Source organism: Myxocyprinus asiaticus, chromosome 39 (genome assembly GCF_019703515.2).
Source record: "Myxocyprinus asiaticus isolate MX2 ecotype Aquarium Trade chromosome 39, UBuf_Myxa_2, whole genome shotgun sequence".
Lineage (NCBI taxonomy): Eukaryota > Metazoa > Chordata > Actinopteri > Cypriniformes > Catostomidae > Myxocyprinus > Myxocyprinus asiaticus.
In genome coordinates, this window is record NC_059382.1 from 34,821,006 (window position 1) to 34,838,625 (window position 17,620).

The 17,620-nt window shown below is 38.0% G+C and overlaps 1 protein-coding gene across 2 annotated transcripts in view; it reads right to left on the minus strand.

Moving 5' to 3' along the window:
* Nucleotides 1-7,021: 7,021 nt before the first annotated feature.
* The window catches only part of rsrc1 (arginine/serine-rich coiled-coil 1), a 460,355-nt gene continuing 449,756 nt past the window's right edge, over nucleotides 7,022-17,620 (minus strand). For both annotated transcript variants that reach the window (XM_051679647.1, XM_051679648.1), the window contains 2 exons: nucleotides 10,675-10,791; nucleotides 7,022-8,594 (listed from right to left, as the gene is read on the minus strand). In XM_051679647.1, coding sequence (XP_051535607.1) covers nucleotides 8,502-8,594; nucleotides 10,675-10,791 — 210 coding nt within the window. In that variant the 3' untranslated portion in view covers nucleotides 7,022-8,501. The remainder of the gene's footprint in view (nucleotides 8,595-10,674; nucleotides 10,792-17,620) is intronic.

Genomic DNA, 17,620 nt, shown 5'->3' on the forward strand with positions numbered 1-17,620 from the left:
GTTTGCTTGTTTTACTTGGGCGAGCAATCAGACTTCAGGTATCACCATGGAAGCTACTTAGCCATGCCCTAGCAACCATTTAAAGCACCCTAGCAACCAGCCCTATTAACTTCCATTCAAAATGGCTGGGAACGATATCTTTGGATCAGAATGTCCTAGAGAAATGAGTGTTGGCTTATTTTACTTGGGTGAGCAATTACACTTCAGGTATCATCATGGAAACTACTTAGCCACACCCTAGCAACTATTTAGAGCACCAAAGCAACCACACCCCATTGACATCCATTCAAAATGGCTGACAGTGATATCTTTGGATCAGAATGTCCTAGAGAAATTGACAGTTTGCTTGTTTTACTTGGGCGAGCAATCAGACTTCAGGTATCATCATATAAACTACTTAGCTATGCTCTAGGAACAAATTAGAGGAAAATAGCAAGCAAACCTAATTGACTTCCATTCAAAATGGCTGAGAGTGATTTCTTTGGATCACAATGTCCAAGATAAATGAGAGTTGGCTTATTTTACTTGGGTGAGCAATTAGACTTCAGGTATCATCATGGAAACTACTTAGCCACACCATAACAACCACACCCCATTGACATCCATTCAAACTGGCTGACAGTGTTATCTTTGGATCAGAATGTCCTAGAGAAATTGACAGTTTGTTTGTTTTACTTGGGCGAGCAATCAGACTTCAGGTATCATCATATAAACTACTTAGCTATGCTCTAGGAACAAATTAGAGGAAAATAGCAAGCAAACCTAATTGACTTCCATTCAAAATGGCTGAGAGTGATTTCTTTGGATCACAATGTCCAAGATAAATGAGAGTTGGCTTATTTTACTTGGGTGAGCAATTAGACTTCAGGTATCATCATGGAAACTACTTAGCCACACCATAACAACCACACCCCATTGACATCCATTCAAACTGGCTGACAGTGTTATCTTTGGATCAGAATGTCCTAGAGAAATGACAGTTTGTTTGTTTTACTTGGGCGAGCAATCAGACTTCAGGTATCATCATATAAACTACTTAGCTATGCTCTAGGAACAAATTAGAGGAAAATAGCAAGCAAACCTAATTGACTTCCATTCAAAATGGCTGAGAGTGATTTCTTTGGATCACAATGTCCAAGATAAATGAGAGTTGGCTTATTTTACTTGGGTGAGCAATTAGACTTCAGGTATCATCATAGAAACTACTTAGCCATGCACTAGCAACCTAGCAAGCAAACCCCATTGATATCCATTAAAAATGGCTGAGAGTGATATCTTTGGATCAGAATGTCCTAGAGAAATGACAGTTGGCTTGTTTTACTTGGGTGAGCAATTAGACTTCAGGTATCATCATTGAAACTACTTAGCCATGCCCTAGCAACCATTTAGAGCAGCCTAGCAAGCAAACCCCATTGACTTCCATTCAAACTGGCTGACAGTGATATATTTGGATCAGAATGTCCTAGAGAAATGACAGTTTGCCGGTTTTACTTGGGTGAGCAATTAGACTTCAGGTATCATCATGGAAACTACTTAGCCATGCCCTAGCAACCATTTAGAGCATCAGAGCAACCAAATCCCATTGACTTTGCTTCAAAATATCTGACATTGATATCTTTGGATCAGAATGTCCTAGAGAAATGACAGTTGGCTTGTTTTACTTGGGTGAGCAATTAGACTTCAGGTATCATCATGGAAACTACTTAGCCATGCCCTAGAAACAATTTAGAGGAACCTAGCAAGCAAACCCCATTGACTTACATTCAAAACGGCTGAAAGTGATATCTTTGGATCATTATGTCCTAGAGAAATGACAGTTTGCTTGTTTTACTTGGGTGAACAATCAGACTTCACGTATCATCATGGAAACTACTTAGCCGCACCCTAGTAACCATTTAGAGCACCCAAGAAACCAAACCCCATTGACATCCATTCAAAATGGCTGACAGTGATATCTTTGGATCAGAATGTCCTACAGAAATGACAGTTTGCTTGTTTTACTTGGGCAAGCAATCAGACTTCAGGTATCATCATAGAAACTACTTAGCCACGCCCTAGCAACCATTTAGAGCACCCTAGCAACCAAACCCCATTGACTTCCATTCAAAATATCTGACAGTGATATCTTTGGTTCAGAATGTCCAAGAGAAATGAGAGTTGGCTTATTTTACTTGCGCGAGCAATTAGACTTCAGGTATCATCGTAGAAACTACTTAGCCACGCCCTAGCAACAAATTACAGGAACCTAGCAAGCAAAACCAATTGACTTCCATTCAATCTGGCTGACAGTGATATCTTTGGATCAGAATGTCCTACAGAAATGGGAGCTGGCTTGATGTCCAATTCGCATGAAATTTGGTATGCATCATCTATGGAACCTCCAGATAAAAAGTGATCAAAAGAATTTTCGTTTGTCTAAGTGTTACGAAGATATAAGCCAATTAAGTTTTGTGAGAATCGGCCACAAGGTGCGCTATAACAAGAACATTTACATTTTTACTAATAACTCCGCATCCGAGCACATTAAAATCAAAATGCTTTTTCCCTCCTTGTGTCAAGTCCTACAAAATGTGTATCTCAGTTTATTTCATTTTTTTTTTTTTTAAATGTTTCAGCTATTCTAATTTGTTGAAAACCCTACTTTTTCTAACTCCTCCTAGGGCGATAATCAGATCTTCACCAAAGCCAAAAAATTATCAAAAGAATTTTGATCCATTAAATCATCTAGAAGATACAATCCGATATATCTGACTAATGTGGCCCATTATGACTAATATTCCTGTATCTTGTGTGCTCAAAGGCCAAACTTCACAAAACTGTGAAAACATGGACATTCTGAGGAATCATACCAAATTTCATGGATTTATGATGAACGGGGTGCTAACAGCAAATTTTAAATAATCAGCCATTTCAACTGACCAGTGAAAGCTGTAATACTATTTTTTGTCCACCAGAGGAAGCCACAGGATAAGAAATTCTTTTAAGTCCAAGGCTTTCATGAGTGTATGAATGCATATAAATTTATTTGAAGAAACGTGGTATACTGACAATGTCTTCTGACTTTTATAATATTAGTTTGCAAATAAATCTGTGATTTCCAAAATGATTATAGATAATCAAATGTCACCTTAATTTTTACATATGCTCAAAATATTGAAAGCATATTTGTCAAGTTGCCAGACATTTGGCACAGTTACTCGCCTCAATCGGCGTGGCGAAAGACAAGTCTCAGTGGCCTCTGCTTCTGAGACAGTCAGTTTATAAGACAATCTTATGACACCGTGGAGACTCACAGCATGTGGAGGCTCATGCTACCATCCCTGATCCACGCACCACTTACCACGTGCCCCATTGAGAGCCAGAACCCCTAATCGTTACCACGTGGAGGTTACCCCATGTGACTCTACCCTCCCTAGCAACCAGGCCAATTTGGTTGCTTAGGAGACCTGGCTGGAGTCACTCAGCACGCCCTGGATTCAAACTCACGCCTCCAGGGGTAGTCAGTGTCAAAACTGGCTGAGCTACCCAGACCCCCACATATTGCATTTCTAGTGGTAGTTTTTGATTTTACATATTACATTTCTTAGGCTTTAGAAGCATGTTAAACATGTGAGGATGTGTATTTATCAACCTGTTACATGTCCGACATGATCATACAGGGTCATTGAACCTAGTTTAAACTTGTTTTGCTGATATTTCAGAAAAGAAGCCACATAATTTCTTCACTGTAAACCATAGATAAACCATTTATAATAACTTTTATTAACATTAAAATACATTATTACATTCTATAAAGTTTAAAAGATTATTAAAACTGCAGCACTGCCTATTTCCACCATTGAAATCTGCTGCTCGAAAGAACCCGGAGGCGCGATTTCCTGCGGTGTGATAGAGTAATTTAACCTATAAAGTATTAAATGTCAAGCGAATATGGGATGCTTGAGCATTTTGAGCGTTTCATCACAGGACATGGGTCTCGTCTCACCATCTGACCTTTTTATGATTTAATACGGGACACAAAGCCATCAATACGGGATGTTTCGCTCTCTGCTAAAATACAGGACCCCAAGACAAAAGGCGTTCCATATGGGACATCTTAATTTCTGCCAAACTACAGGACGTCCCGTTAAAACGGGCAGCAACAACACTAGCAGCAAAAAAACTTTGCATATGCCACCTCTCCCATTTTAAGCCATTGTCTGTGACGAATGTTCATATTTGGATACTGCTCTCATGAAAATCATAATCAATGGTAAAATATCCATCGCTAAAATATCATGCATGGTGAATGTACGCAAGTTTGCTGCATTACCATGACAACTAATGTGGAAATGACAGCAAAAGCGACTGTAGTCTAAACAGAAAAAATCTGATCTGGCCACATATAACTTGCAGTATGAACAGTCACAAAAAATCGTATTGGTGGAAAAATCTGATTTTTCATGCAGTGTGAACAAAGCCATATAGTTTCACTACTCACACCGAGTTTGGTTACTTTTGGAGTTTGCGATGAGTAGATATTGATCAATTACTCAAATTGCGTTAAACCGAAGGAATTTTATCGTTAATATCTTCGGAACGATTTCACGTATCGACATTCTTTTGAAATTTTTTGCCAGGGGGGTCTGTAGATGATGTATACCAAATTATGTGCTGATCGGACTAACAGTCTAGGAGGAGTTTGAAAAGGTAGGTTTTTCAAAAAAATTCAAATTGGCAGAAAACAATTATAGACGGAAATGAAATCGGAGATATACATGTTGTAGGGCAAATGATTTCGATTCTGGCCCTTACGGTTGCAGAGATATGAGCCAAAACGTAAAAGTGTTTATTATCGCGCCACCTAGGGTCAGATGGGTGTGTGTTTGTGTGCCTGAGTAGTGAGGGGGATTTGGGCTAATCCTGCCAAGTTTGGTGTCTCCACAATTTACAGTCTCTGACGCCCAGACACTTTTAGGGCAGAAAAAAGAATAAGAAAATCAGTGCAATTACAATAGGGTTCCAGCAGCTTTGCTGCTTGGCTCCCTAAATATAGCTGCAAGCAGCAATTAGCGGGGTTAAAGCCTTTAAGGTCCTTTTAGTAAATTTTTAACAGATATTAAGTATTAATTAGAGAGTCTGTTAGCAACTAAAACATTGATAAAGTGCCTTAATTTTCCGTTTTAGTGCCACCAAGAGGTACCCAATGTTTTTCAAGTGTCCTCAGATTGACCTCCTACATGAGTGTTTTAAATTTGGTGATGATATATCATTCCGTTTAAAAGTTTTAACCATTTAAGAAAAAGTGGCCATCCCCACTTTGAACGTTTCGGCATACGGTTGCAACAGTGCACCGAAAGTTCACTTTATATATATATATATATATATATATATATATATATATATATAATTATTGAGATTGGGACTCCAGAGAACCTTTCTGCACTGATTTGGTTCCGATCAGGTGAACGGCCTAGGACTAGTTCAGATAGCTGGTAAAAGTTGATTGGCCAATGATAACCATGTTTTTTTTATTTTTTATTTATTTATTTTTTATATAAAGATATGAAGAGTTCCTCATAGTCCTAGTTGGACCCTTGGACAAACACACTGCATTTCAATTCATTCGGACCAACAGTTCCATAGTTAGAGCCATTTGTAGAATTTATTATTATAGCGCCACCGTGTTTTAGGCTCCACCCCAAAAAATTTCATTGGTCTATTATAGCCATGTTTTCAACATGTAGTTCAACATGTTTTTGATAATTATTGATGTAGGAACTCCAAAGAATCTTTCTAAACTGGTTTCATTTTATCAGACGAAAAACCAAGGACTAGATCGCAAAAGTAGGTTTTTCAAATGATTGATGATGCTAAAACAACGATTTGATTGACAGCAATAGTTCGTTAGGCAAAGTTGTTCAAGGTGTATCTAGCTACGTGAATTACTAGTGTATTTGTTAAACGCTGCGAGACAAACAGCCATTTCTGTGCTCAAAAAATGTGATAGTGCCTCCCGGTGGCCGATTTTTTTCGAATTACAGATGTCTGTGACCCAGAGTCGAATAAGCCCATTAAGTTGCATTTCGATCGGCCATTGCTAACCTAGTCTAAAAGCAACTGATTATTAATTGGCTAATGGCGGCCATATTTTTGATGAGAAATGACTCCAAATAGCTTTCTAAGCGTAAAACGTTGTTTTAGGGCCTTTGTGAGCTGTTTTATTAAGTATGCACAGTTCTTTATGGACATTCAAATTTCTTAATTAAATTGCCTGTTTCTTTCATAAAATGTCTGAAATCAAGTTGTAATTATGCATTTTTACATGTAATGCTCTCTTTTGCAGTGCAGAGCTGCATAGGAGTGACATAAGTGAAGTCATGTTTCATTGGAACAGAAGAGAATTCTAATGAGAAATGACTCCAAACAAGTTTTCTGAGCTTAAAATGTTGTGTTAGAGCTTTTTTAGCTGTTTTATGAAGTTTGCACAGTTCTGTGTGGACATTCATATTTCTTCATTAAATCGACTGTTTCTGTCATAACATGTCTGAAAACATGTTGTAATGATGCATTTTGACATTTTTTATGATTAACATTTTTATTGATTCACATAGAAAACATGAAAAGCAAAATATATATACATGGAATCAACATTTAACCCCCACCATCTATGTAAAATCTTGAATTGCATAAGTCGAACCCTTGCATCTCTAGATACAGACTTGACATTTTTTTAGAATCCTAGCCCACACTCCCTCCTCCAATACCAAGTTTAAATCTTTCTCCCATAATCTCTTGATAGAAGTTACAGCTCCGTCCCCCAGACTCTGAATTAACAGGGAGTAATACACTGATGCCTCATGACCTTTTCAAAAAGCAGTAATCACCTCTCCCAGAAGATCTGCCGCTTTAGGGGGGTGAATACTACTCCCAAAAACAATACAGAGCAGGTGGCGCAGCTGTAAATACCTATAGAACTGAGATCTGGGAATCCCAAAATGTTTTAAATTTTTTTTCAAAAGATCTTAACACTCCACTCTCATATAGGTGTAGTACACGAGTGTAGTAATCCCCCTCACAATCCACTCTGACCAGCAGAAAGGGGACTTATCAATACATAATTTTGGGTTCAGCCATATGCTTGAGGCATCATTATAAATGTCTGAATTAAACACTCTGGACACTTTTGTCCATACCGAGTGCAAATGTGAGATAACAGGGTGTAACTTAACTTCGATAAGCATTCAAGTTTATATGGTTTGGAGTTGGAAAATGTGCATGGAAATAATGATGAGATCAGAATACTCACTTGCCTAATAATTGTGCATGCAGTATATTTCAACGCGTGCTCCAAAGTGAAACAGTGATTGGTCAGTGGTGAACTTCTGAAAAGAGCGTGATTGGTTAAGTGAGGTGAAAATGGACTATGAAAGAGCTTGCAATTTTGTCTATCATTCGTAGAAACAGCATTTGATGAAAATGAACAACAATTTGCAACTTTACCTGGCTGATAATTTCAGATTGCTAGCTCACTAATATCGCAGACAGTTATGCTTAATTAACCGTGAGAGGCAGAAATCATGATTGCGATTAAACTACTAATTAATACTAATTAATTGTGCTGCCCTACACTTGGGCAACTTAGGGCACCATTGCAGTTTGGAAGTAAAGCTCAAGGTCAGAAACTCTACATAGGTTTCTTTAAAGGTTTTAATGTAGCCATTGCAAGGGGTTAAATTGTGATTTTTGAGGTGGGGGAGCCCTAACACCTTTCTTGAATTGGAGGTGCAAGAATGTGGTTCTGGACCGTTCTACTCCAATTTAACCCCTGGAAATCATGCAATATTAAGAGTTGATCAGTGGCTGCACTGTGTGTCAGATTATAAACTGCGTAGTACCATGACATAAGTAAAAGTTCTATTCAAAAATAAAAACAAGGTTTATTTCGAAAAAGGAAAAAACAAATCCCAACACACACTAAATACAATTGTCATACAATCATGTTGATGGGAAGAGGAATGTCTTTGCTCAAAACTGGCTGATAAACAGAGCATATATTAAAAAAGATCCATAAGAAATTAATAAAAAAAAAAATTGTTAACCTAATCAAATCTGGATACAGTAACATATCCCACAGTTGTTACAATGAATTGAGAAAGATCGATAAACAAACATTAATATGCTTAAATTCAGTTTCTGTACATATTTCCCATTGAAACCACTAGGTGGTGCACTTGCACCTTTTTCCCCATGTGTTGTTCAACCACTCTGTTACTACACTACACAAAGGATTTTAATACTAGTATTAGAAAATAAACAAATCTTAAAGTAACCTAAACAAGACAGGGTCACAAATCAACTGCCAGTCAAGGAATATGGTTGAAAATGTTGGGTGTGAACCTTTCATGCATGGATTAATAAAACGGCTGGGTTTATTGTTGTCTAATGGAATTACAGAAGCTAAAATACAAGCAGTCCATGTTAACAGCATTTTTTACGGTCTCATGCAGTGTTGGGTGTCATCAGGGTACTGGACTACCCATGAGTCTCTCCTGACGCAGAGAAATCAGTCTGTTCAGCCACAACATCTCTGCCTCCTCTTTATCCATGAATAACTGCAAGAGAGTTAGAAAGCCAGTTAATTTCTATAAATTTAGACTATTTATTTCCATAAGACTTTACTATAGTGTGCATCACAGAGCATCACTACAGGTTTAACAGCCTAAACTTTACTCCACTACACCCTGAATCATTTTAATAGTGGTGAGAAATAAAAATTACATAAAATTCAGGAAATACGAAAAAACAATCTTGTGGTAACTTCAGAGAAAATGTGTCATTTTGTTATTTAGCTATTATGAAAATATACCAACATTGCTCTTATTTTTCCTTTATCACAATTAAATGTAACAAAATTATTCTCCAGATAATCTGACTCATTTTAAATAATTTTTCCTTAATCTCATAAATTGGCAATGGATAAGTTTGATGTATTTGATTCATTTTGCCATTAAGAATCGCGATGTGATATACTGTATATACTTTGGTACACTTACATTTCAGTATAGAGGCTGAAAAAGGATGTGAAATTTAAAGACATGACTGATGGTCAACTGTGGCTGCTATTTGCATACATTTTTCAAACACATCAATACATAACTGATGTACTCATTAATACATAACTGATGTACTTATTTCAGTCAAGAGGGTAGTAATACAACTAATAAATGTTGCTGAGTTCAAATTGAAAATCATACCCCAAAATATAATGTCATGATGAGAATATTATACCCCAACATATAATTTCATGGTGCTAAAATTCAATGCCTTTCGTGTCAGTCTACTGATGCCAAAGGTTTCTTCTTGAAAGCAGTTGGCGTACTGAATACATCACAATCCAGACTCTAGAAGGTGCATTTGGCTGCCTAGGGAATGGGAACCCTTTGTTCCTGGAGTACAGCTAACAAATGCATAGTTAATCTAAGGAAGAGTTTTAACATATCAAATAACTCAGTACTATTAGAAAAAAAGATCACATAACAGTGAATGTGCAAGGGAAAGTCTGACACTACATTTGATGCAAAGATTTTTATTAACTTTATTTGCATTTTATTTTCTGCATGTATGCATTACCAAATTCATTAAATTTTTACTCCACTCGCAGTCAGCCACATTCGGGATTTGGCCATGGTCTACTAACACCCTGATGCTATCTGAAATGTAAGCAACCCCATTGAAACAAATCTTTCCTATTGGCTTCTAATGGATTCCAATCCTGGTCTCTAATTGTCTCAGTTGGCTTAATATCAGACAATCATAGCTGTGATTAGATTGGGAGAAAGTGTAAATGGTATTGCATCACAAACACATCAGACAGGGTAATACATGAGGCTGATTTGGATGTCAGCATGAAGGGAGAATTTGAGTAATTCCCACATTAGTTGTGCTTATGAGTTCCTTAAGTTTGGAAGTTCCGGATTGTTCTCCCACACTCATCACTCATCCAAACAACACGAGAGGCATGAAATCAAATCTGCGCTTGTGAAAGACTGATCACTTCCATCCTGCCGCACGCACGTGTGCGTCTTACGGGGAGATAAGTGTATCATTTACATTGGGTTAAGATCCGCCTGTAGCGTTCGCTGTAGGGTCTCTGTTTGACTGGGAAACACAAGCACATGTAGTTTTAATAGACTGTGGATGTATGTCGTCTGGTTCCTTGTGCATTATCTCTGTGTAGGTGATTCCACGACATAAAACAATGAGCCGCCTCTGACTCCTAACGTGCATAAACAGGCACAGCTAATGAGTTTGAAATTACAGTAGATACAGTAAGCGGTGGTGGCTAAATGATTGAATCATTACTGGTGATCAGGGCTCTCTCGCCTTGGGCATATTGCTGCCATAGATCAGCCTTTCGAGCTCATCTGCATCCGTCACACATAACCCAGTTTGCGAAGCGAGAGAGATGGAGTGCGCTTTCATAGGAAATTCTGTCTGCCAATATTACTGAGGGTGCATAAGAAGGGCCATGAGTGGGTTGTCAGGAAGTGGAGCTTTAAAAATGGGCAATTTTTAAAAGGTTGAGGAAATAAGTCTTGGAGAAAGATAACTATTGATTGTAGGCTTTTAAGTGTAACTTAGATGCAATACCTACACAAAACACACAAATTACAATTACACACACACACTTACATTAGGGTGAGCCAGAATGTTACTGTCGTTGTACGTGATAGAGGTGGGCAGAGAGGTCACTTCCTCCTTCACAGTAGCCGTGTCTGATTCTTTCTGGATCTCCAAAGGTTCAATCACCTAAGAATAAACAGTTATGATTTTTACAATAACCTCAAGAAATCACTCAGAGCAATCATGTTGCCCTGATTGAAATCATTCATTATATTCAAATCCACTCCCACTTTGCAAGGGATGTTGCATAAAATAATTATAATTTAAAAAAATAGTAATAATAATAATTTAAAAAATAACAATAATACATTTATTTTAAAACACCTTTTAGTAATTTAGCAAAAAGTGCTTCACAAAACAAAATCAAAACACACTCAGTAAAACACAACACATTCACAAAGTAATAAAAGCAAGTCTAAACATATTTGTTTTTAAACGAGACTTAAAAATTTGGAGATCTATTATCCAAGGACAGGCTGTCCCATAATTGTGAGGCCTTCATTACAAAAGTTCTATCACCTTTTGCATCTGGATCTTGGAACAGCCAACAGTTCATAACAAGAAGATCTAAGAGATCTAACTGTTTTGTAAGGTCTTAAAAGTTCTGCTTAATATTCTGGCACCAAGCCATGTAATGCCTTATAATGTATGTAGTTAATACAATCTTATAATCTTCTTTAAAATGAATTGGTAACCAATGCAAAGAAGCTTAAACTGGAGTAATATGATTTAAAGACCTAATTTGTGTCAAAAGTCTAGCTGCAGCATTTTGCATCGATTGTAGCCGTGCTAAATTGTATTGAATTAAGGTTGAAAACAGGTATGTTGGAAAATGTTGGAAATGTTCCTTAACTTATAAAAACAAAACTTCCTGACGTGATATTGAATATTTTAATTTATATCAAAATAGATGGCCACATTTTGTACTACCTGCTGACTTACTGCTGATTCAATCTGACTTTTTCTTTTTATTATGACTGATTATAACAACCTCTGTTTTATCAGTATTTAACTGAATAAAATTACATGTCATCCAGTTTTTTATATCTGATATACAAGCTTGACATTTAAATTAGTCAGATCATTGGGATTCAATGACAAATACAACTGCAGGACATCTGCTTTGCATAGAAATGTATTTTGTTTTTTCGAAATCACAAAACGAAGTGGCTTACATAGTGAAAACAATATTGCTAACAGGGATCCTTGCACATCACCAAAATTAATTGATGAAGAGGAGGACATTTAATCTCCAATAGACAAATTATTGTTATCCTTGTAAAGAATTTAGCTCAAGAAGGGAATAATAATAATTTCAGGGAATATTAAAAGAATGAATGGTTACGTCTGCCAGCGATGAGTTGATGTGAACATACTTGTTAATTCTTGGAGCAATATTACTTTTATGGCCACTGAAAATATCACAAATATATTTTGTTTATGACCGCAGGTAACTAAGGATCGACCGTTTTTAATTGACCAAATTTATAAATTATATATACCACAGTCACCTCTTTGAATACAAATAAAACTTAAACCTAAACTAACACAAACAGACAAACATAAACACCGGTAAGTGAACGAGCTTCAATGGAAAATGAATGAGAATGATACTACTGCAATAGTATCTGTAGCAAAATGAACTTATAAAAAATAACTTATATGGATCTTATATGGAGTCGATAGACCATGCCTTTGAACAAACCATCAAAACATTCAATATGACTCGATTTGAGATTGGGTAACCCAAATTCTATAATACAGCAGCCATATCACCCTGTAGCTCTACACCGGTTACCCACTGAAGCTATGCAGGGTTGAGTCTGGTCAGCAGCTGGATGGGAGACCTAATAGGCAAAACTAAGGTTGCTGCTGGAAGAGGTATTAGGGAGGCCAGCAGTGGGTGCTCACCCTGCCGGCTACGTGGGTCCTAATGCCCCAGTATAGTGATGGACACACTACACTGTAGAAAGGCACCGTCCTTCGGATGAGACGTCCTGACACTCTGTGGTCATTAAAAATCACAGGGCACATCTCGTACAGAGTAGGAGTATAACCCCGGTGTCCTGGCCAAATTCTCCCCTATTGGCCCTTATCAATCATGGCCTCCAAATAATTGCTTCTATGAATTGGCTCTACCACTCTACTCTCCCCTCTCCACCAATAGCTGGTGTGTGGTGAGCATTCTGGAGCACCATGGCTGCAGTTGCATCATCCAGGTGGATGCTGCATACTGGTGGTGGTTGAGGAGAGTCCCCTGTTCACCATGTAAATCTCTTTGAGTGTCAGAAAAGCACTATATAAGTGTAACGTTCATTCATAATACAACACCAGCTTTTCACAAAAGTTTGGAGAACTTGCGCATTACTTGGAAGTTCTTTAGCTTGGTCTGTAGAAAAGTCTTTGTCTGTGCTGGATCGATGGTCTGGAGTTCTGATGAAGTTAGAATCAATTTAGGCAGAAATCGATTGTGTTCACTGGATGATTGATGGTATGACCGGGTGAAGCCACGGAAGTGGCTGCAGAAGAAAGCTTATAACTTCTACATCTTTAAACTTCGAGGACTTCGAAAACAAAAACTCCCGCGAGGGGAGAACTCGGGAACTCCTGGAAAATGGGTGACTCTTGGGAATATTCCGGAACTCCACTTAGTTTCGTAAAGGCATGGAGTTTCATGGAGTTGGGGTTGCCACACCCCTAAGAGGTGGATGACATTTGGGATGACATGTGATCACCTCTCTCTTCCCCTTAAGGCAATTAACATATTGTTTCTTGGTCATATGCCCTCCCAATTTCCCTCTCGAAAAAGGGCATGTTTTAATCATTATCTTTTATCATGAATATGATTCAAGTGACACGAAATTACTTAGCATCAACATTCTACACATAAATAAACAAGCTTTTACATCACAGACACATGGTATTTGCTATGGTTAGTTTACTAACTATTAAATACAATATTACAAGATTAAAGATCACAATGTTCAACTTGTTAGTTATAAGAGTGATTACATGTCATAACATATTTTCAGTGTTATCATTTGTGTAAGATGAATTTGTCCATTTTTGGTATAATATTTTTTTTGCTTTTCTAAACCTCTTCAAATACACAGTTGTCTACACTGTGTCTGTGGGAGAGTTCAAAGGTCTCTTTCTAAAGAACATCTGTGCTGCTTCTCTCTCTTTGGAGGATGCTTGCGAGACAGTTTATTAATAAGTTTATTGATCAGTTTATTAATTGCATAAAATAAAACCAAGCATTATGGCAGTTAGTTATTAGTTCAGAAAAAATATGCAGTTCTAGCAGCTTTAACCATCTTATTATACAGCATACTTCATGTGCTCAAAGTTAACATGACGTTTAGTTGATTTCAAAGCACGTTCTGCCTTCCTACACTTTCTCCTACACTTTCTCCTTAAAATGCTAATATCATCATTTATCCAAGGGAATTTATTTACTTCTGACCTAATTCTTGTTTTGACATGGGCAATTGAGTATAATATTGACAGACACAAATAGCTCAGAAGTGATCTATCAGAAGGCGTATACAGTAGTGTGTGTAAGTGCATGTATTTTACTGTTTCACTCGTTTATATAGTTGTATCTCATTGTTAGGAGAATTGTTTGTTTACTGCATGCTAAATTAGCGTTTGTTCCCATTTCATCTCACGTGACTTTTGGTTTCGGTTAGCCACGTGTTAGCCAGTCGTGTTGTTTTGCTAGATAGGAAGCTAGATGGTTTAGATGCTTCACTCAATGACATAGCAGATATATATATGAAGACCTACTTATGTAAAGACCAGTGAGTCCAACCACACGAGTCCACCGAGCAAGGACACTGACAAGGCACCGCTTTCCTCCCTGTTTTTTATTTTTTTATATTAACATTTTATTGATACAAAAACAGGATTAAAGAAACAGAACATACACACACAGAATCAAATGATATCAAATTATATGTCCCACCCCCTGAACATCCCCCCTCCCCCCCTCGCACTACAAACATCCAGTGGTCCGTCACAAAATGAAAGTATACACACAAATACACACACACACACACACACACACACAAAAAACAGACAAGAGGAAACACTTAAGAATATATATAAAAAATTAAATCATACATTTAAAACAACAAATCTCTCTCCACTGCACCTCCCTGAGAGTCTTCTAAAAAGGCTAATTAGCTGCCCCATTTTTTATTAAATAAATCCATGTTGCCTAGCCTTCTATATGACATTTCTTAAAATGCCGCAACCCTGCATATCTCTGTGTACCACTCTTGAAATGAGGGCGCTCCAGCCGACTTCCATCCCCTTTGAACAATCTGTCTGCTGATCATAACTCTGGCTAGGACCCAATTTTTTATGTGTTTATCCCCTATATTAATGACCGCCCCATCACCTAAAATACAGAGTCTGGGGCAAAATTAAATTTGAGTGCCCAATACATCACACATAAAACTCTGAACCTTCAACCAAAATTCATGGATCTTAACACACCACCAAAAAACATGGGTTGTGTCCCCATCTTCTGATTGGCATTGCCAGCAGGTGGGTGTGTCTTTCAGGCCAAGCCTATACAGTCTAGAGGGGGTCCAATAGAATCGATGTAAAATCTTAAAAAATGCACCCTTGCAAAGATTTTTCCGGGGATGCCATGCGAGAAGCAGACGTGTGAGACACGAGCTCTGCGAACTTTGCTAGTTTTTTAATTATTTTCATGTTATAAACTGGTGAGACTCGATACACCCAATTACATACTTGCCCTTTGAGGTAAACATGGCAAAGAAGTCAAAATCCTCAGACTCTGGAGACATTAAAAGACACTTACATGTTCAAGCTGAGGCCTCTGATGGGAATGCGGGGACTCGATTTGGACGGCACGTCGGTAGATGAAATTCAGCGTCAACTGTCCAACATGTCGGTGATGTTGACGAAGGTTGTTGCTGACTTGGAAGATCTCGCTGTAATACGTCGATTGATTACAGCGATGGAAACAAAATTCTCTGAGTTGTTTACAAGAGTGAAAGAAGTTGAAAAACGAATCGATTATCTTGAGTCATCGGATTTTGAAAATATGAGCTGAAGGAATAACATACGAATTGTTGGAATTCCTGAGCATGAAGAGGGCAAAGATATGGTGAAATTCCTGGACGAGTTCTTCCCGAGTCTGCTCGACATAACAGGCCACAATCTGAGAATCAAGCGAGCTCACAGAGTCCCGGCTCGCAGATCTGCTGAGGGAGAAAGGCCCCGATCGATTTTGGCCAAATTTCTGAGATCATCCGATAAAGATCTGGTGTTGCGCCAGGCGAGGAGCAAAGGAAAGCTTTCTTGGAAGAACCATAATATTTTCTTGTTCCCAGACTTTGCGAATTCGATGAGAGAAACGCGATCGGTTCAAGGAATGTAGGAAACTCTTACACCAGCAGAAGATCACTTTTGCAATGATGTTCCCAGCCAAACTGAGAATAGAAACGAAGATGGTCGCAAAGTATTTACATGTCCAAAACAGGCACTCTCTTTCATAAATACATTGGAGTAAGCCATTTGATGTTTCTTATATTAGTGGATTGACTCGCGGTTCAGGAACTCTATTATCTGAGGAAGCTGGGTGCCATTTTTGTTTCTTTTTGCGCTGGCTCCGCCTAGTGGCTGGAGTTTGTTTTGTGGCATGACTCCAAGAAACTTTTGCATTGACGGAAGATCTTTTTTACACTGAAGTTTCCGGCCAGATTGCGAATGGACACTTTGGATGACCACAAAATATCTACCTGCTCACATAAAGGACGTCTTTTATAAAGTTGATGGGCTGAGTAAGTTATGGTGTATTGTTTTTGTGTGTTTTTTTTTTTAAAGTTAGTTTGGCTCTTGATCATCCGAGGAACCGGGATGCCGGTTTTGTTTTTCGTGCTGGCTTTGCCTAGCGGCTGGAGCTTGTTCTGTTGAATACCACTCCTTTGGAACGGCTGTGGATAAATCTGTTTGTCCTTTGTGCTTATTCCTCCTGCTGGCTGGAGTCTGTTTTGTTGAGTATTTTTACAGGACATTGGAATGATTATGTCATCCGCTGAACTCATAACAGCTGGCTCACTGAACAATTGCTTGTCTGTCCGAGGAAACTGAACAGCTTTATATCAGCTGGAGTTTATTTTGTGGCGGAACACACCTTCGAGAAAATACTTGTTTTTTCTGTTATTCTGCCTGTTGGCTGGGGTCTGTTTTACAAAGTATTTTCTGTTATGTAATTTTGCCTCACAAAATTTGTATAGAAGCACCGGACTTGAGCAATCCGATGGCAAAGTTGTCACGGGGGATTGACGCCGGTTGGCGCTGTCATTAATGCGCACATTTGTCTTTTTTCTGTTTGTTTTGATCGGGGGGAAGTTCAGGGTTTGATTGTTGCATTAATGGGGAATGTGGTCTGTGTAATCTTGTTTTTGACACACAATTTATTTATTTTTATTATATCAATATGTCAAATGTTAATATGAATAAGTTGTCTCTCTCCACATGGAATGTGAATGGGTTGGGGCACCCCATAAAAAGAAGGAAGGTTATTTCTTTTCTTAAACGTAAGAAATATGATATTGTGTTTCTTCAAGAAACACATCTTTCCCAACAGGAAGCTGAAAAATTTGGGAAGATATGGGGTGGACATGTTTTCTTTAGTGCTGGCTCAACTAAGAGTAGGGGAGTCATTATATTGATTAATAAACATCTACACTTCAAATTTCTCAAACAGATTAAAGATAAATTAGGAAGTGTCATTATTGTTTTAGCTGAAATTCAGGGACAAAGGTTGATTATGGCTAATATTTATGCGCCTAACGCTGATGATCAGGGCTTTTTTATAGATCTTGAAGGGATGTTGCAAGCCGCTGGCACCCCTCATGATATAATATTGGGAGGAGACTTTAATCTTTTGATGGACTCAGTCCTTGATCATAGT